At 43.4% G+C, this 19724-nt stretch overlaps 1 protein-coding gene across 2 annotated transcripts in view; it reads left to right on the top strand.

The window, feature by feature from the left end:
* Positions 1–12682, top strand: part of nt5dc2 (5'-nucleotidase domain containing 2) — a 51893-nt gene extending 39211 nt beyond the window's left edge. For both annotated transcript variants that reach the window (XM_077223535.1, XM_077223536.1), the window contains 13 exons: positions 248–432; positions 1770–1844; positions 1943–1998; positions 2092–2185; positions 6123–6251; positions 7072–7132; positions 7709–7811; positions 8011–8112; positions 8509–8590; positions 9330–9416; positions 9632–9772; positions 11197–11261; positions 11367–12682. In XM_077223535.1, the coding sequence (XP_077079650.1) occupies positions 248–432; positions 1770–1844; positions 1943–1998; positions 2092–2185; positions 6123–6251; positions 7072–7132; positions 7709–7811; positions 8011–8112; positions 8509–8590; positions 9330–9416; positions 9632–9772; positions 11197–11261; positions 11367–11628 (1442 nt within the window). In that variant the 3' untranslated portion in view covers positions 11629–12682. The remainder of the gene's footprint in view (positions 1–247; positions 433–1769; positions 1845–1942; positions 1999–2091; positions 2186–6122; positions 6252–7071; positions 7133–7708; positions 7812–8010; positions 8113–8508; positions 8591–9329; positions 9417–9631; positions 9773–11196; positions 11262–11366) is intronic.
* Positions 12683–19724: the final 7042 nt, after the last annotated feature.

The following is a 19724-nucleotide window of genomic DNA, read 5'->3' as shown; positions in this document are numbered from 1 at the left end:
CGTATTTGTCCACTTTCCCCCGTCCCAAAGAGGCGCTGGCCTCTAGTCACATTTAGTAAACAACTGCCAACTGCCATTCGCATGTCCTATGCGTGATCGACGTTTTCTATTCACAAATATTTCAGGTGTTAGTCGAGACCTGAGTTTGTGGACAGACGAAACAATATTTTAAAAATATACTTAATTTAAAAAATATACTTATTTAAAAGCATGATAATAAACTTCAAGTTTATTTTCCTCTTCACAGATTTGATTCCTCCCGGAGTGTGCAATCTTCTGAACCCTTCCACTATCTATGCCAACAATGAAGTGAATCTGGAAGAGGTGGACATCTACGGCTTTGACTATGATTACACGCTAGCTCTCTATTCCAGCGCGCTGGACGAGATGATCTTCAACAAGGCGCGAGAGTTTCTCGTTCAGCACTACAAGGTCCGAGAAAGACATAACTTCAAAACCATAAACCTGTTGTTTTGCATGTTTCATGTTATTGAACAAAATAAGTATAAATACCAAGAGTTATTATGAGGTAAAACGCATACATACAAAACAAACACTTTGGGTAATCAAACAGAACGCGCTTTTGCGTTTAAAAAAAGCGAGACGCATGGACCTTGAAAAAACGCGTTTAACTTCTTTTAACTTGAGCGCTGCAAAACGAGGCGAGCACAACTGTCAAACACGTCTGTCTAGCATAATGCACGTTTACATAGAAAAACAATGGAAAAGTAGCGCATGAATGTAAAAACTCGAGATGCAGGGTAGGCCTACTGTAATGAAAAAAATGCTAGACTCGTTTTTTAAAAAGTTGAATTTTTAACTTCAGTGCAGGAAATTGTTGCAAAAGACTTGAGCACCAAAGTCATTCTAGCACGTTTACATAGAAAATAATAGAAATTAAATACAATCGCAATTATATATATTTGTTATATATATTATATATAATATATTAGTTTCCTATTTAAAAATTGGACATGAACTATCTTTTAAGTCGTATTTACCACTGGGAAGTTCGGGGATCATTTTGATACCCAATTTCCCGGGATAGGGGTGTCATAAACTTTAAACATGGTGGAGGGGAGAATGATTGCTGCTGTGACAGTTATTCTTTATTAGTTTTTTTTTTCAACAACAGCTACTATGTCTCTTCGTTGAATTAGTGCATATTTACAATATAAATAAATATTTGAAGCTTATTGTTTGTTTTATACACAGCGAAAATAGATTGTATTTGACTCAAATTCCAGAATCGTTAACAAGCTGACTATAGTGTGGTGAATGTTTATATAATTGTCAGTTAATGGGAAGCTAAATATAATTTTGGCTTAAGACTTTCCCAATAAATAGGCAATAATAAACCTGGTATCCTTGATTCTTGTTCTTTCTGACAACAAAGCACTTGAATGCGACAAGCATGTAACCACGACTTGAGACAACAGTCCAACTAGTGCCAGAAAAAATAAGCTGACAGATGCTCGACGTTGGCCGACAAATGATCAAAAGATGTGAATGCAACAGTCAAAACACGTCTGTCTAGTGCACATTGCCATAGACAACAATGGAAAAGCAGTGCAGTTGAATGCAAAATTGAATGCGTTCTGTTTGAACAGTCCTAAACGCGTATCCTGGGATTTTGGCTCAGCTCCTCAGAGTTTTGTTTAATTGTTCTAATGACGGTGATCTGTCTGAGGGATCATGTGGAGTCACGGGGTGGGAGGTTAAAGGTTGGCATGTTTTAGATTTTTGTTTTTGTGCCTTTCTTTCACTAGTACCCTGAGGGAATCAGTAAGTACGACTACATTCCCAACTTTGCAACTCGGGGGCTTCACTACGACATCCATAAGGTGCGTTAAACATTCATGGTTTGCGTTTTTGCAGCATTTTTTGCATTATATCTTACTATTATATGAATTAATCTTTTATTTTTATTTCAATGCCACAGGGACTTCTCATGAAAATTGATGCCTTCCATTACATCCAGTTAGGCACTGTTTATAGGTAAACTGACCCTCATTTGATCAATTCAGCCTGTGAGTTTGTGTGGAGAAGTGTGTTATGTAATTCACGGTTTTGTATTTTTTCTATACGCAGGGGTCTGAAGCCTGTCCCTGATGAGGAGGTCATGAAACTTTATGGAGGTTCAAATCATGTTCCCCTCCACCAAGTCAGTGGATTCTATGGCAAGGTGATAGTCCCACTACATTTATTATGTGTTCTCATTTCATCAGTCGTAGGGGTGTAATGATATTTAAACTGAACCGAAAAAACTGTGAAACACTACCCACGGTACATTTCGCGATAATCTCATGGCGTACCGAACACGCCCCGCCCCGCCTAGCCGATTGTTGAGGTTGACCTCACTTTACCTCGTGACAGAACTATTTTTTCTACCTTGACATTTGCTTAAATTGTAATTAGGGGTGTAACGGTACACATATTCATCCCGTAAATTTTCGTGTGTCTTGTGTGTACAAGAGCGTTGTAGTCTAACCACCAATAATCACAATAAGCTCCGCGTTTTGTTACTTTCGAATAAGATACAGTGTCATTTTTCAAATTATGTAATTATGTAAATTTTATCATGAAATTCGAACAATAAATGCCATTTTGACACTCAATGTGGCGCGAGTGACAGATCACTGTATAGGCGCCTCAGTTTAAGCAGCAGCACGAGTGAACGCGATCATCTCTTCCTAATAAACATGAATGAACATCTGAAGGTATGTTAAAAGATACAGTCCAACTTACTGAAACGTGGTATATCTCATGTAATCGCACAATCAGTGTTTCCACGGCGGAAAGACATAAGCAAACAGCTTGTAAACAATATCCCACGTAGCATTACGTCATTTACCTCAGGCAAGTCATTAAAGGAGAACTCCGGCGCAAAATGAACCTGGGGTGTAATAACACATTGGTACCGAGTCGACTGTTCTCTGGGATTTGTTTTCATGATAATCGAGTGAAAAGAGTTTTATCTCTAAAAACTGTTTAGCTTATAACACTAGTATATGGGGCATATAATAAGTAAAAAGAGATCGCTAGTTAATACCACTGACAAGGCTCAAAATAGCCCCACACTAACCCGGTAGCTTAATGAGGGTCTCTACATACAAACCGAAGCACTGAGAACTTTGTAAGTGTACAGACAGTTTAATAATAATATACTTTATAAAGACAGTACCATCGCGTATACAGGCAGGAGCCATCTTTGGGAAACAGCCTTGACCAGTCGAACCACTAACGCCGTGCTAAGTGAGCTGAACTGTGAGATTCCAAGTCACAGTTCAGCTCGTAGCACGGCGTTCGTGGTTCGACTGGTCGAGGCTGTTTTCCAAAGATGGCTCCGCGATGGTACTGTCTTTTCACTCGATTATCATGAAAACAAATCCCAGAGAACAGTCGACTCGGTACCAATGTGTTATTACACCCCAGGTTCATTTTGCGCTGGAGTTCTCCTTTAAAGGGATATTTCACTGCTGGAAAGATGAATGTGTATTTAAATTGGATCGTTTATGTAGTAGAAATGTGAAATTATTTTAGAAGTTGGTGCCTTCTAGACTGCGAAAAGCCAGAAAATGTATTTTTGGCTCATGTGGATGAAAGACAACAACTCCCAGAGTGCACTTGCTTCGCTTCCCTACGAGGCCACTCCCAAGCCATGCCTACCGGTTACAGAGGGCGCAGGGCTCAAATTTCGGTGCGGGATTGCGGGTATTGCGCATCATTTTAATCATTCCCACAGGTCAGGAAATTCCCGCAAACATTCATTAAATCTAGCATGCCTATGAGTAAATTTAACCTAACAGATTATAAGATTGAATCAGTCATTTTAAAACATTCTGCGAGACGCAATTTCACAAACAGCATGAGTGATTCTGCCAATGCCGCGTCTTCTCTGTCTCTCAAAATAGGTTGCACAAGGCAAGCCAATCGTGCTGCAGCTGCAGGCGGTGATTCTAGACTCTCGCGTTTCAGGAGTCGGGACATTTGATGGAAATGTCACTTGCACAATCGGGCCATTGCATCGTCACTATTGTTTATAATTTGTTCGTCTTTTTAAGTCTTACACAACATTGTCTTAATTCCAGTCTTGGGGAGTATCCTCTCAAACACAATCGGTTATGTCTTAAAAAAATAATACAAAAAGAAAATGCATGTGACACTATAATGAAAACAGTATGGGCCGTTCACGTTACGTCTTTTGAGCGTTCATCCTTTGCTGAAACGTCTTCGTCTTCATGGAGAACGTGGCTCATGATTGCTTAGCAACAGGGAGCCCTTTTTAAAAGAGGAGAAAGTGGCGCGGACTGCGCTTTACACGCAACATGTGAACGTGGATCCGTGCACTAGCTCTTAAAGTGAGAGTAGCCTAAAATGTGTCTGTCATTATTGTATATAAAACAACAAAAGATAGCATTAAATTGTAAGGAATCAGGATTAATAGCCTATGTATTCAAATTATACAGGACTAAAAGACTATTCCGTGTTATTTTTTCCGTTTCTAGCATTTCTGAATACTAGTGTTAGACCTAAACTTTTCTCTTTATTTCATGTATTTATTTGTGCTACTTTTTTCAATTTAATTCAAAGATTGAAATCAAGCTTCCTTTTGTTGTGTAAACTAAAAAAAATGACCCCATTGTAAAAACACAAATACAATGAGTGACCAAACATTTAGCTAAACGTATTTTTTTTAAATTGTCTAAAACTCCCCCCTCAAATGAAAAAATCCCCCCCATTAGAATGACCTAAAGGGGGATTTCCCACCTATTTTCCAAAACAAAATTCAGGCCCTGGGGCAGTATTGGAATTAATGATACAACTAGGGTACTAGTTGACTTGAAACTGATCAAATAGATAGACCCATGTGTGGATCAAAGCTAGGGTGCTCTGTTACACATGCTTGGCCGTTTCCTCAGCAGATTCAGTGATTTCTTCCAGAAAAAAAATGGCATCACTGAAATTCGCGATAGGACTCTCTATCTGTGTCCATTGGCACACATCTGCTCCTCTGCTGCAGCAACTGCTCCGACCACCTCTTGTTCCTCCATCCGCAATTGTTCCTCGCTGTATTGTGGCTCGTACAGGTAGCCACAAGCTTCGGATTCGCACACCAGATCTTCAAAATCCCTTTCGGCCTAAGCTTTCTCCACAGAGCAAGAGTCTGTTAGCTTAGCTTCAAAAAAAGATGGCTGACACTATTTGTACCTTCTGTGAGTGAGATCCCACCTCCTATGGGCGGGTTGAAAACATGTGGAACTAGCTCCCACTACTGGCTGTAGTCTCTAGCCTCTGGCCAAAAAAGCCTCCGATGACGCTAAATGACGATCTTTGCGTCATTGAGTTTTTTTTTCAGACACATAATACTGAAATTTCTCGTCTCAGGGGGACATAAGGGAGTGAAGCACGGTCATTCGAAAATACTACCAGGTTTCTATTGATGTAAAGCTTAATGCTAATCGGTGAAGTATCCCTTTAAGTGCCCATAGCTTGTTAGTTCGCTAGAGAAATTTACTCTTTCGCTAAATATAGGCATCATATTACCCTATATATTCATTCATCAGTAGGGAAGACACATAAAAAATAAAGTGCAAATAATACAACTTTGTTGAAAAAATGCAATTTATCATTAAAGCATTTTATTAAATAAAATATTATAACATTATGCATATTATTAAACATAATATTATGAATTGTTTAAGCTATGATGTTTATGTTAAAGCCATATAGTTCATAGGTAATATTTATTATTTCTTGAATGTTTGATTTTAAGAACATTATTGTTTTATTTTTTTCAATACATTTTAGCACTATGTTAGATTGCCATTTGATTTCCAATTTAAAATCAGTTGGGAAGCGCTGCATTAAAAAAAAAAAAAAAAAAGGAGAGGAAAAAAAGGTCACTGATATGGTCATGCAAGTTCTTGGCTCAAAATTTTTTTGTAATATATGCAATATTTAAAATATATGACCTACAATTTCCTCGGAGTAGAATTTTACTATTTCCAGCTCCTCTCAGAGCAGGCATATTATTTAAGTATAAATATGAAAAAACATTGCTTATTCATCACTGTCTTAAAATGCATCTGACTCATGCATTTTATTGTTATTTGTTCCAGGGTCCCAAAATGAAACAGTTTATGGATGTTTTCTCCATCCCTGAGATGACTCTTTTGGCAGCTGCGAACGATTACTTCATCTCAAACGACATCGAGTACGACCCTGTGCATCTCTACAAAGATGTCTCCGTAAGTGTGAAGTCAATATGCCCTCCGTGAATTCTGATCCAACTACTTTGTCTTCCTGACGACCGTAAGCGTGTTAGTGAATTTGCATAAAAAAGCCAGCCTGTTTTTACAGACTGTGGCAATAGATTACTAACTGCTTTTGTAATTTAAAACCGTGAGAGCTGTTTCTTGTCTGTTGTTTTGTAAACTCTGTCCTCAAGCTGAGCGTATTCTTTCTTCTGCCTGTGGTTAAGCGCCGCTGACTGATTTGTTTTCATTCAGACTTGATCACGGTGGTCCTGAATTGGGTTACATAGCGACTTTGTTTTTTTTTGCTGTTATGGGTCAGTTTACTTGCAGAATGTAGTCTTGTTTCACTTCTGCTTTTTAGCCACACTCTCCGCCCCTTCTTACTTGAGCTCTCACTGACTAGCAGAAAGTAAAAAATCTTGGCCAAGCAGTAAATGGCTAAAACCTTGTTTGTTTGTTTTTTCATACCCCCCATGGTGTCAACATGAATCAAATAAGTTATGTTGCAATTAGTGTTTCTGCCTCATAAACACATTGCTTGTAAGGAAGTAAAGTGTCAGCACGCCACACTTCTTTATCTTTCAAGCGCAGCTTTTTGAATTGACTTCTGTCTGCGCTGGTAGAACAGATTGTACTGTTCTCTCAAAGGCGTGGGTGCGTATGATGTCAGGGGGAACCGGAAACCTGGCAGCGGATCGAAGTAAAAATTTTGAAAGAGCCATGTTAAAATATTTTTAAGGGGAGAAAAGAGATTTTGCTTCAAGCACTTGTTCACGAAAATATTTGTTAAATACAAAATCTGTCTTTGCAGGATGCAATTGGAATGGTGCATATCAAGGGTTTCATGTACAAATGGATCATGCAAGATCTTGGTGAGTATTAACAAATATTGACTATGTGCATTACCCGGATATTTGAATATAACGTGGCTCAAAAATGGCTTAAAATATCAGTTAAAGACTTTCTTTAGCCAAGAAGAGACCATGTTATTGTAAGCTGGATCTAATGAAAACCAGACTTGAAGTTGACCCTCTCAAACCCAGCCTGTGTAGTGCACGTTTGCATGCGTGCGTGTGTGTGGTGTGTGGGGTGGGGGGGGGATAGGTGCAGAGCAGTCTTTTGCTTTCAGAGCAAACCGTTGCATAATCGGGCCTCTCTGGAGAATGGGATTTGAAGCGAGCAGTTCTACTGGGCTGGCCCAATCTAATCTTTATTTTTTAATGCTTGTTTTATCCTCATCACAGATGTTCCATTGCAGTATAAACACTTTTTAGGCAAACAGGAAAAACAGATCTGATAAGATTCTGGATGACATTTATCATAGTCTGCAGACATTACTGATTTGGTTTTATTTAGTATAGAATAGGCGGGCTTTAAAAAAGACCCTTTTTTTTCTTCTTCACTTTCTGCCTGTTGTGACCCCTTTTCCTTGCTTATTCGGTCCCCAGAGAAATACATTCTCAGAGGAGACGAGACATACGCTGTGTTGCACCGGCTGGCCAGTCAGGGGAAGAAACTTTTCCTTATTACCAACAGCCCCTTCAGCTTTGTGTGAGTTTCATATTTGATGCATCATATTCAACAGATACATTAACAAGAGACCTCAAAATGAAGCTCCTTACCATTTGACCCTTATTAATCACCTTATTTTTGACCCCTAAATCTGTCCCACAGTCATGAAATGGAACATCAGCTTATATTTGTATAATTTTTTGCAATATGTTAAGTAATTGTTTTTTTTTTCCTTCAGTGATAAAGGCATGAGGTACATGGTTGGAAAGGACTGGAGGGAATTCTTTGACGTTGTCATTGTTCAAGCTGACAAGCCTCATTTTTTTAATGACTGCAATAAGTAAGTCTGCTTTGACAATGGAAAATATCTAATTTACAGTCAGAGATTTCTGCCCTTAAAATGTTTCAATGGGCCCTTTGGAAGAGGTGATTTATAATATGATACTTTTTTCCGGTTTCTTTGTTGAATAGAAAGTTCAAAAGAATTTATTTGAAATGGAAATATTTTGTAACATTATAAATGTCTTTACTGCCACTTTTGATCAATTTAATGTGTCCTTGCTGAATAAAAGTAATAATTTATTTTTAAAAAAATATTACTGACCTCAAATTTTTTTTAATGGCAGTATATTGATCCCCAATTACTTTTGTTTTCTGCAGCATGAGTGTTTTAGTTCTGTCCTGAATTAACCACCACATTGATTTGAAAATATCTCTATCTCTCTTAATTGTCCAGACCATTCAGACGTTTGGACTGCAATGGAGACTTGCAGTGGGATAGGATCAAGAGTTTGAATAAGGGACAGATCTATAAGCAGGTAACGCAGATTTGTTTTGTACTGCATTCTGTCTGTTTATTCTGGTAAGATGATTATGAGCAATAGAGGAAGAACTATTTTCTGAGAAGCTTTCAGTTGCTACATTTATGCTGACTCATCTGTAAATCTGGATTAAATAAGGGATTACGAATTCATTTGGGGAAATTGTTCAGAATTACTGGAAAATTACTTGTATGTCCTCAACTTGCAAGAGCATGTTATTTTAAATTGTACACTGTTAACTTTTCTCTAAACTTTTCACGTTTTTCCTGTCCCTGTGAGAATAACCCAATTCCTTCCAGCTCCGCATTGACTCTCTGTTAATTGTAGAATGATTTATCCACTTCATTTGGCTCTTTCATTTGGAAAAAGTAGAAAAGAAGGTGACAAGGTCAAATTCAGTCTCAATGGAAAATCAATTTAACACAGTGGGTGAGAGGCATGTTCAATTAGACTTTGCTAACCAGAACACAGAGGCTTAGTCTCACTATATATATACACCCTCTGGCAAGATAAAGTAGAAGAAGCATATAAAAACCATCCTAAATAGAGAAAGACTTCTGGGAAAGTTCCCTGGCAGGAACCTAAGAGCAAACCGTTCCTGCAATTCAAAACCAATGAAATTTCTGTTGACACGTAGCTTCCAGAAACTCGAATGAGTATTGGGAAGAAAACCTGTACATCAATCACAATGTTAGCAGCTGGCTAACAAAACTACCTTTGTTTTGCTTTGTTTAAGGGAAACCTTGTAGACTTTCTGAAGCTAACAGGATGGCGGGGATCCAAGGTTTTTTATTTTGGAGATCATCTCTACAGTGACTTGGCGGTGAGTTTGTTTGAATACTATTTGCACGTTTGTTGCGCAAATGTCTTCCTTTTGTTTTTAATGCTTCAGAGTGCTTGGTGTTTCCAACAAAAGTGGGAGTAAATCTTGCTCTGCAGTTTTTACAGTCAATAGTTTCCAGGATCAAACAGTGACTGATTGTAAAAAGGTTCTTGAAGTGGTCTCTGAAAAATAAGCATCCTTTCCTGGCATTTTAGGACCTGATGCTGCGTCATGGGTGGAGGACAGGAGCGATCGTGCCTGAACTTGAGATTGAGACGAAGGTGGTGAACACAGAGCAGTACGCTCAAAGTCTCACGTGGTTGCAGGCACTCACCGGACTGCTGGAGCGCATGCAGGTTAGCAGTATGGCTCTGAACTTTAGCATAGTAAAATATTCATTGTCGATAAATGTATACAAACTTTTTTTAAACTTGGGAAAAAAAAGGAAAAAAAAAGATTCTGTATGCAAGCAAGTTTCTACAGAACGATTTAATGAGAGCAAAATAAACAGGTCAGCATTGCATGTGCTTGTATTCCTCATATATTTGCATAGGACTGACCGGGTAGGTTTGGCAGAGGTCCATTCGCTTAATATTGGATATCTGGATTGATTGTTCAGAGTGTTTGTAGCCAAAGTCAGATTTTCTATGTAAGAAAAGCTTGGTGTGATCGGTTTCTCTGTTTACATAATCCACAATGCATTCGACCTCATATTCTGTCAAGGTTTGGTGATAATTGTTTTAAATTGTGCTACTCAAATTAAATGTTTCGGGTGTGAATGAAAGGGAATGTGACATTTAAACAGACACTGCTACTTTAACATCCAAGTCTACAGTATATGTCCTGAAGCAACGTTTGTGTTATCAGCACATTAATGAAGAGCTTTTCCTGGGCTTGTGCAGCAGTGTCATAAGACTTATTGATTCAATATGTCATATAATACATGGGAAGAGTCTCACATGTAAAAAAAGGCAGAGAAGATTCTGTTACACTTTACTATATATTCACATAGAAAACAGCTGTTTTACATTGAAATAATATTTCACAATATTACTGGGTTTGTTTTGTATTTTTAATGAAATAAATGCAGCCTTGGTGAGCATACGTGACTTCTTTTAAAAACATTAAAAATCTTACCGACCCCAAACTTTTGAACGGCAGTAAATGTGTGTGTGTGTATATATATATATATATATATATATATGTGTGTGTCTATTTGTTTGTGTTTTATTTACTCTACTGTTCAGAAGTTTGGGTTGCCTGAAAGTAGTCTTTTATGCTCACTGCATTTATTTTAATTTGATTAATTTGCTGATTTGGTGCTCAAGATTTTTTTTTTTAATATTAATGTTGAAAACATTACTGCTTTTAATTTTATATTATATATATATATATATATATATATATATATATATATATTGGGGAAATTGAAATGCATTGTTTCAGGTTTTTTTGATGAATTGAAAGTTCAAAAGAACAGCATTTATTTGAAATATAATTTTTTTGTAACATTACAAATGTCTTCTGTCGTTTTTTTAATCAGTTTAATACATCCTTGCTAAATTAAAATATTAATTTCTTATAACGAAAATCTTACTGACCACCAATCCTTTGAACGGTAGTGTACATTATTTATTTACATAACTATACAATGAAAGTCTATGCTCTCTTTTGTATCACCTTAAAGTCTCAATTGTATAAGTTGTTCCAGTTCATTTGGAGAGACATATTTTTTTTGACAACTGACTTTACATCTTTTTTTTTTTCTTCTTTTTTTTAGATGTATCGGGATCCTGAGTCAAAGAAGGTTCTGCAGGAGTGGCTGAAAGAGAGAGAGGAGCTACGGTAAGTAAACCAAGACAAAAGACTGTTATGCATTTAGCAGACAATAAATTCATTAACTTATTAACTATAGCCCTTGTAACTTGTCTTAATTTTTTTCTATTATAGGGCAGTCACCAAGAACCTCTTCAACCCTAACTTTGGTAGCATATTCCGTACCTGCCACAACCCCACTTACTTTTCCCGTCGCCTGTGCCGTTTCTCAGACCTCTACATGGCCTCGATCAGCTGCCTACTGAACTACGATCTCTCTTACACCTTTTACCCGCGCCGAACACCCCTGCAGCACGAAGCCCCCCTCTGGATGGACCAGCTCTGCACTGGGTGCATGAAGACGCCCTTCTTGGAGGAGATGGCCCATATTCGTTAAAACCACCAAAGGTTTACTGTGCAAATATGAACTCAGCGGAATGAGGGGTGTGTTTGTCTCTATGGCATTGGAGACGTGGCACTTTTTACGCAAATGTCACATGCAACAGGGCCATCTGCTGGATGTTAGGTTACAATGCATCTCAATGTTCTCAAGCCTTGGACAGACAAAGGCTTGTTGATTAATTTCTCCTTATGTTCTTACCTCTAACTCTTTTTTTGCATTTGATGCAATTGCATTACGTATTACTAAACATAGTTTAATGTTAAGTGGTTTACAGTTCTCAGTTCTTTTTGGTTTGGTTTTGTAGATTAATCCTGTGCATCATGAGTTTTGTAGTTGCAACAGAGTGATGTTTGTATTAACATAAATCATGATAGCAGAAAGGATGAAATATGCTATACTTGACTTGACCCAGACTTTTTTTTCCTGGTAGGCCAAAGTATTGAGCCGCTGGCCGAAAATGCACAATATGAGTTACAAATATAGTAGGTCTGATAATTACATGTATGATTAGGTCAAATGGCCTCATATTTGGTGTTGTAATGTTACTTACCTTCCCCACACTACAGTACTAATATAGCCTAGACTCAAAGTTTAAACATGCAGAAATAATAACAGCCTCCACAGCTTTTTATTGCTAGATAAATGTTTTTTAATTGACAGCTGTATTTACATGTATGGAAGCTCCTGGAGGGCTAAACCAAATGCTGTTGTTATTTTTGACCTTGCAAGCCTTTGCTGTTTATGGCTTTGGATTAAGCTTCTGTACAATCAGAACATTTGTTTGCTTACATTTAAATCTGTGAATAGCTGTGCTGCTATATTCAGTTTTCCAGGAACAAGAAATATGTCATCTTTTTGTATGTACTTGCTCTACAAGTTATAAAATCAAATAAAGGGCTTTGTATTAATGTTTTTATAGCACACATTCTTATATCTTTCAGTTATGAAACATGTAACCCCAAAATTACAAATCTTTTAAGTCTCATAATGCCAACTGAGGCTGTGCTTATTTGATCAAAAACACAATAAAAACAGTAATATTGTGAAACTTTTTTATGTTAAAATGTAATTTATTCTTGAAGGGGGTGGATTTCTAATCTTTATTCTTGTATTATATAATGAATTTGATCATTTTTTAAAACCAGTGTATCTATTTCTGGTATTTCTGTTGCAGGCAAGATCTGTTTTTGGTATATGAGAGGTAACGGAGTGTCTGAACCTTGTCAGGAATGTAGTAACAGTGTTTACTCATTTAGCCTGGCTTCCAAAGAATAAATATGTATTTGTCCTCTTACGAGAGGTCCTCTCGTATTGCGTAAGTTTAGCTTACGCTACGGGAAAGATTCATCTTCTCGAGATACTGAAGCCAAAAATTATCCTTAATTTTGTATAACTTGTCAACGCAGTGCAGCAGCTAGCAGACCTAGAGCAGGCCATCTCGCGTGCTCATTGGCTGCCCTGCGGGCAACTGCTGCAGCCTACCAGTGCGCCCGGCGTGACGTCGCGCCCGCGCCTTTATAGCGTCACAGCCCGCCAGATAGGCGTGGCTTAGCATATAAAATAGGGGCTGTAGGCTGAATTCTCTGATTTTTCGACTCTTCAGCGAGCTCTTCGCATCGCTGGATTTGAGAGAAGCCACCGCTGCCGTCGAACAGCGAACAGCCAGCCTAGGACAGCGCTGAGGAAGCCGGCCGTCTTCGCCACCTTCAGCCATCCGTGCGAGCTACGCTATCCGGCGACGTATCCTTTTTTGCTATTATTCTAAAAGAGCAGCGAGCGTCTTTTTAAAGATGCCTCGCACTTCCTGCGGCTCGTGTAAAGCCCCGCTCAGCGCCGGAGACCGCCACCTGATCTGCGCTCTCTGCCTGGGCCTGGAACACGCAGAGCTCGCCCTCGCGTCCGGGGGCTGCGAGCTCTGTGAGGAGCTTCCGCTGTCGACCCTGCGGGCTCGACTCGAAGCATTCAACACCACAGCGGTCACTCCGCCTCCTGTGGGACCGCGCAGAAAGAAGCGCCGTTCCCTGAGACAGCCGGAACCTGTGGCCACAGCGACGCGCTCGCCGGAGAACCTCCCTCGAGCCTCGCTCTTGCCTTCCCCACCTCTCCTCACCGACGCGCAGCTGCCGCTTACGAGCCTCACTGCCGTCACTTCGGAGGATGAGTCCGTGGGACATGTCACAAAAGACTGCTGCTCTATCCTGGCATCAGACAGCGAGGAATGGTCGCTTCACTCCGCCTCCTCGTCAATCCAGGAATCCGCCCGTACCCGCGCTGGAGCTGACGCGGAACTTATGCGCCTGCTGACGCAAGCGGTTGACCGTCTCGGGCTCGAGTGGTCGCTGCCGAAGGAACCCGCGCCGAACAGGCTCGACGGCTGCTTCCTTCAAAGTCGCCGCCGTGCAGTTTCAGAAACCAGGCCCGCTCCATTCCTGCCGGAACTTCATGCGGAGCTGACGAAGTCGTGGAATTCACCGTTTTCTGCTAGACTTCAGTCACAGGCCTCCGCGTCGCTCTCCCGAGTGGACGGCGCCGCCGAGAAAGGGTACACAGCGATTCCCCCTGTGGAAGAGGCGGTCGCAGCGCACCTTTGCCCGCCCTCCGCGAGATGGCGGTCACGGTCAGCCCTCCCGTCTAAAGCCTGCAGAGCCACTTCCGCCTTGGTCGGCCGCGCTTATGCCGCCTCCGGCCAGGCCGCGTCTGCTCTACACTCGATGGCTGTGCTTCAGATCCTGCAAGCAGACCTCCTCCGTGAATGGGATGAGAAGGGCCGGGACCCAGCTGCGGTAACGGATTTGAGAAGCGCTACGGATCTCTCTCTCCGCGCCACCAAAGCCGCAGCCCAAGCCATCGGACGAGCCATGGCCGCGGATATAAGGGAAACTGAGCGAGCCACCTTTCTAAACGCGCCGCTTTCCCCCACTGGTCTCTTCGGCCCAGCGGTGAACGGGATCGTTGACCGCTTCTCTATGGTGCAAAAGACCACGCAGGCCATGAACCTCTTCCTGCCGCGACGCTCGAGTTCCGCTACAGGCCGCTCTCGCGAGAGACAAAGCCAGCCTCCTGTGCGAACCAGCACCCAGCATCCAGCACAGCCTCAGCATCAGCCTTCGCAGCGACGTCAGGGCGGCCGCCCTAGATCGCGCTCAGACAGCCGTCGCAGACCGCCGCCCCCCAGAGGGCCTCGGCAGAGACTCACGCTGAAGTCTGAGCACGCGAAGCCCTCCTAACAGCGAGAGAGAAAAGACGCGTGTGTCCCGCTGCGGCCGGACCGCCGTCAAAGTTCATTTCCCTGTCAGTCCCCTTCGAACAGGCTACTGCAGTGGTTCAACTAGCAGCCAACGAGCTGGTTTATTCACCCTCTCGCCTGCACACAAACGCCGTTTTCACGTCGACCCAGAGAAATCTCAAAAAGAGTATAATGTCTGGTCCGGCTCACGCCGTCAGTGTTTTAAGTGTAGTGAATGTGCCCACGCCCCAGTGTTCACCCCTACACATAAGCACTCCAAACCCCGTGTCACTCACAGAGCACACTCTCATAAAGCGCAGAAAAGCCGCTCGAGTGTTGAATGTAAGAAATGTGTCCACAGGTCTGTGCCCACTATCTGCCCGCTCTGTTACACGATCAAAGAAGCAGGTTATGAACGTAAGTCTCGTGCCCGCCAGAGAGCGCTCACGCTTGCTAACACAAACCTCCCCCCGGGCCCCGCTGTGCGTTTAAGTGTTATCACAAAACACAGGGCGTTAATAAAGCGCTCCCCATCTACTATGATCGGGGCGTCAGATACAGTTGTAAGTCTCGTGTCCGCGTGCGCGCGCTCACGCTTACAGAGAGCTCTCCCGCCCAGAGCGCTGCTCGCGCGTCAAAGTGTGGTAAAAGTATGTTCCCCATCCCTTATGATCGGGACATCTCACATAAGTCAGCCGGTCTCGGCGGTCAGCGAGCGGCCATTGCCCAGAACCCTCCGGTTCAGTTTCACAAGCCCACAAATGGCGGCGGTCTGAACCCGGAGGCCATTCGCCCCCTGGCGGCTCACATAGCTGCGTGGGAAACTATCCCAGGGATTTCAGAATGGGTGTTGAGCACAATAAAGCAGGGCTATGCACTTCAATTCATTTGCCGTCCCCTGCGCTTTCAAGCCCGGACCGCAACGACAGTGAATGCGGAAGTAGCACACCTACTTCACGCAGAAATAGCAAAGCTGCTGTGCAAAGGGGCTATAGAAAAGGTGCCGCCTTCTCTGAGCGAGTCAGGCTTTTACAGCCGATATTTTCTCGTACCCAAGAAGGACGGAGCCTTCAGACCTATCCTAGATCTGAGATATTTGAACAAAGTGCTTGCAAAAAGACCGTTCAAAATGCTTACGACCAGGAAAATCCTCGCGCACGTTCGCCCGAGGGACTGGTTTATCTCTCTAGATCTGAAGGATGCCTATTTTCAGATTCAGATAGTACCCCGTCACAGGCAATTTATGAGATTCGCCTTCGACGGTCAGGCATATCAATACACCGTCCTGCCGTTCGGCCTGTCCCTGGCACCCCGTACATTTACAAAGTGCATGGACGCGGCGCTCGCCCCCCTGAGAAGTCAGGGGCTGCGCATAATGAACTATCTGGACGATTGGCTGATATTGGCACAATCAGAGACAGAACTACTATCTCACAGAACAGTGCTTCTCAGTCATCTGGAAAGCTTGGGTCTCACGGTCAACTGGACCAAGAGCTCATTACTGCCCAGCCAGTCAATTTCCTTTTTAGGAATAGAACTGGACTCGGTGACCATGACGGCTCGTTTATCGACACAGCGCGCGCGCCGTGTTCGCCACATAGCCGCATCTTTCCAGAAGGGCAGCTTTCTCCCTTTGAAAACATTTCAAAGGATGTTGGGCTGTATGGCATCAGCTGCAGTGGTGCTCCAGCTGGGCCTACTGCGCATGCGCCCGCTCCAACGCTGGTTGAACGCTCGCGCGCCTCGCCGAGCCTGGGTGTCTGGCGGCCAGAAAATCAGAGTGACTCAGACCTGCATAACAGCTCTGCAGCCCTGGTTAGTGGCCGACTGGTACCAGCAGGGAGTAATGATGGGAACCATCTCTTATCGGAAGGTCATCTCGACAGCGTCCAACTCGGGTTGGGGCGCGCTGTTCGAGGGCAGACCGGCCTTTGGCCAGTGGTCAGACCAGGAGAAGGGTTTTCACATAAACTGTCTGGAAATGATAGCGGTCGAGAACGCGCTGAAGTGCTTCCTCCCGTTCATACAGGGCCAGCGTGTTCTTGTCCGCTCGGACAACACATCTGTGGTATCCTATGTAAACCGTCAGGGCGGTGTCAGATCCTGAAATCTCTGCAATCTGGCGGAACGCCTCCTTATTTGGTCATAGACGAACCTGCGCTCGCTGAGGGCGGCGCATGTGCCTGGCCATTTGAACGACGGCCCAGACAGACTGTCCAGGGACAATGTTCCCCCAGGGGAATGGTCCCTGCACCCCCAAACGGTCCAGAAAATGTGGCGCCTATTCGGCAGAGCGGAAGTCGACCTGTTTGCGTCAAAAGACAACGCTCAGTGCCCGACGTTCTTCTCGAAGGACGAGGACGCGCTGGCCCAGGTTTGGCCCAGCCTCCCGCTATATGCTTTCCCTCCGGTCTCTCTGTTGCCACAGGTGATCAAGAGGATCAGGGAAACGCGCAACTCGGTGCTCCTCATAGCCCCGCGTTGGGAGAATCAGACTTGGTTCCCGGAACTGGCACGGCTGTCACATACAGCTCCGTGGCCGATTCCAGTGAGGGCAGATCTCCTCTCTCAAGCTCGCGGCACGATCTGGCATCCCCATCCAGAGCGCTGGTGTCTGCATGCATGGTTGATCAACGGGTACTCGTTGCCCTGCCAGAAGGAGTGATGAACACGATCACGCAGTCTAGAGCCCCTTCCACGAGAAGGCTCTACGCATCTAAATGGTCGGTGTTCTCTGGATGGTGCACCGACAGAGGTCTGGACCCGCGGACATGCGGGGTGGCGCATCTGCTCACCTTCCTACAAGAGCTGTTGGATAAGGGAAGATCCCCATCCACGCTCAAAGTATACGTGGCGGCCGTAGCAGCATTTGCGGAATCGACGCACGGCCAGTCACTGGGAAGACATGAGTTGGTCATCCGCTTCCTTAGAGGAGCTAGAAGGATGAATCCGCCGCGCCCCCCGTCGGTTCCCATGTGGGATCTTTCACTGGTCCTCGAGGCCCTGAAAGCTTTTCAATTTGAACCACTAGACTCCGTGGAGTTGAAATATCTATCACTAAAGACCGTTTTTCTGACTGCACTGTCGTCAGTAAAACGTGTAGGGGATCTGCACGCGCTGTCTGTCAGCGCGTCGTGTCTTGAGTTCGGACCAAATGACTCTAAAGTCATCCTCAGACCTAGACATGGTTATGTCCCTAAAGTGATGGGCACTCCATTCAGAGCGCAAGTTATTTCGCTGTCAGCTCTCCCAGCATCTGACAGCGAAAGTGATGTGAATCTCCTCTGCCCTGTCAGAGCGCTGAGGTTTTACATTACGCGCTCCGCCTCCTTCAGGCGTTCGGAACAGCTTTTCGTTTCGTTTGGTGGGCGCGCCAAGGGGCTTGCCTCCTCGAAACAGAGGCTGTCCAGATGGATAGTGGACGCTATAGCGGCAGCTTACGCGTCAAAAGGTCTGCAATGCCCTCTGGGCATCAGGGCTCATTCCACGAGAGGTGTGGCCTCGTCGTGGGCATGGTCCAGTGGAATTTCTATCCATGACATATGTGTAGCGGCGGGCTGGGGCTCCCCGTCTACCTTTGTCAGGTTTTATAACCTAGAAGTTCCTGCCTTGCAGGCTAAACTATTGTCAGTTTGAAAAAGAGGTGTATTCTGCCCAGATCTCCTGCTCAGAACACGTTCATGACTCAGCTCTCCTGGTTGAGCTGCACTAGTGGGGTATGTGCCATATGACTATACAGACCGGCGCACTGCTCTCTATTCCCTATGTGTGCTTATGTACAAGTGATGGCCCGCGTGGCTGGCCACCTTATTTTTTTTTTCCACTTATGGGGTTCCCCTCAAGCTCGGGGTTCTCATGTGGATGCATGGCGCGCACGGCGTTGACAAAGTGTTCCCGTAGCGTAAGCTAAACTTACGCAATACGAGAGAACCTCTCGTAAGAGAACGATACTTGGTTACTAACGTAACCTCGGTTCTCTCTAGAGAGGGAACGAGTATTGCGTAACCGGCCGTGCTCGCGCCACGAGCGACTTCGCTTCAGTCGTCGAAAAACCGGAGAATTCAGCCTACAGCCCCTATTTTATATGCTAAGCCACGCCTATCTGGCGGGCTGTGACGCTATAAAGGCGCGGGCGTCCCTCATTGGGCGTGACGTCACGCCGGGCGCACTGGTAGGCTGCAGCAGTTGCCCGCAGGGCAGCCAATGAGCACGCGAGATGGCCTGCTCTAGGTCTGCTAGCTGCTGCACTGCGTTGACAAGTTACACAAAATTAAGGATAATTTTTGGCTTCAGTATCTCGAGAAGATGAATCTTTCCCATAGCGTAAGCTAAACTTACGCAATACTCGTTCCCTCTCTAGAGAGAACCGAGGTTACGTTAGTAACCGAGTATCGTTTTGTACTTAATTAAAATTTGCTCATTTAACCAAATTAACCAAAAATCATATTTAGTAGAAATAGAATTGTTGTCTGTTTGAACTTTATTCTTATGATAGCTCAGTTGTATGAAACATGTAACCTATAGGAATTATGTCAACTGATTATCCATATCATATGACTCATTCAAGACTTAGGTTCTAGTGTTTATGAATTCTAAGTTCGTTCGAGGCTGGGTCCTCTTACACAGTTTTCTCCGGCCTATAGGGAAGTGTGGAGAACTGTGTCTTCAGTATAAACTCTGACAACTGATTGAAACTTCAACCTTTTTTTAGCACATTGGTCTCTTTATGTGACTTAATTGCAGAGCTGGACAGTAACAAAGTACATTTACTTGAGTACAGTAGTAGGCTACATTTTTTGAGTAGCTATCTGTACTTTACCTGAGTATTATTATATCACTACATTTCAAAGACAAATATTGTACT

Source organism: Siphateles boraxobius, unplaced genomic scaffold (assembly GCF_051911475.1).
Source record: "Siphateles boraxobius isolate OS27281-9 unplaced genomic scaffold, OSU_SipBor_1 9, whole genome shotgun sequence".
Taxonomy (NCBI): domain Eukaryota; kingdom Metazoa; phylum Chordata; class Actinopteri; order Cypriniformes; family Leuciscidae; genus Siphateles; species Siphateles boraxobius.
Note: the sequence above shows the minus strand (reverse complement) of the source record. Positions and strands in the feature narration are given on the sequence as shown.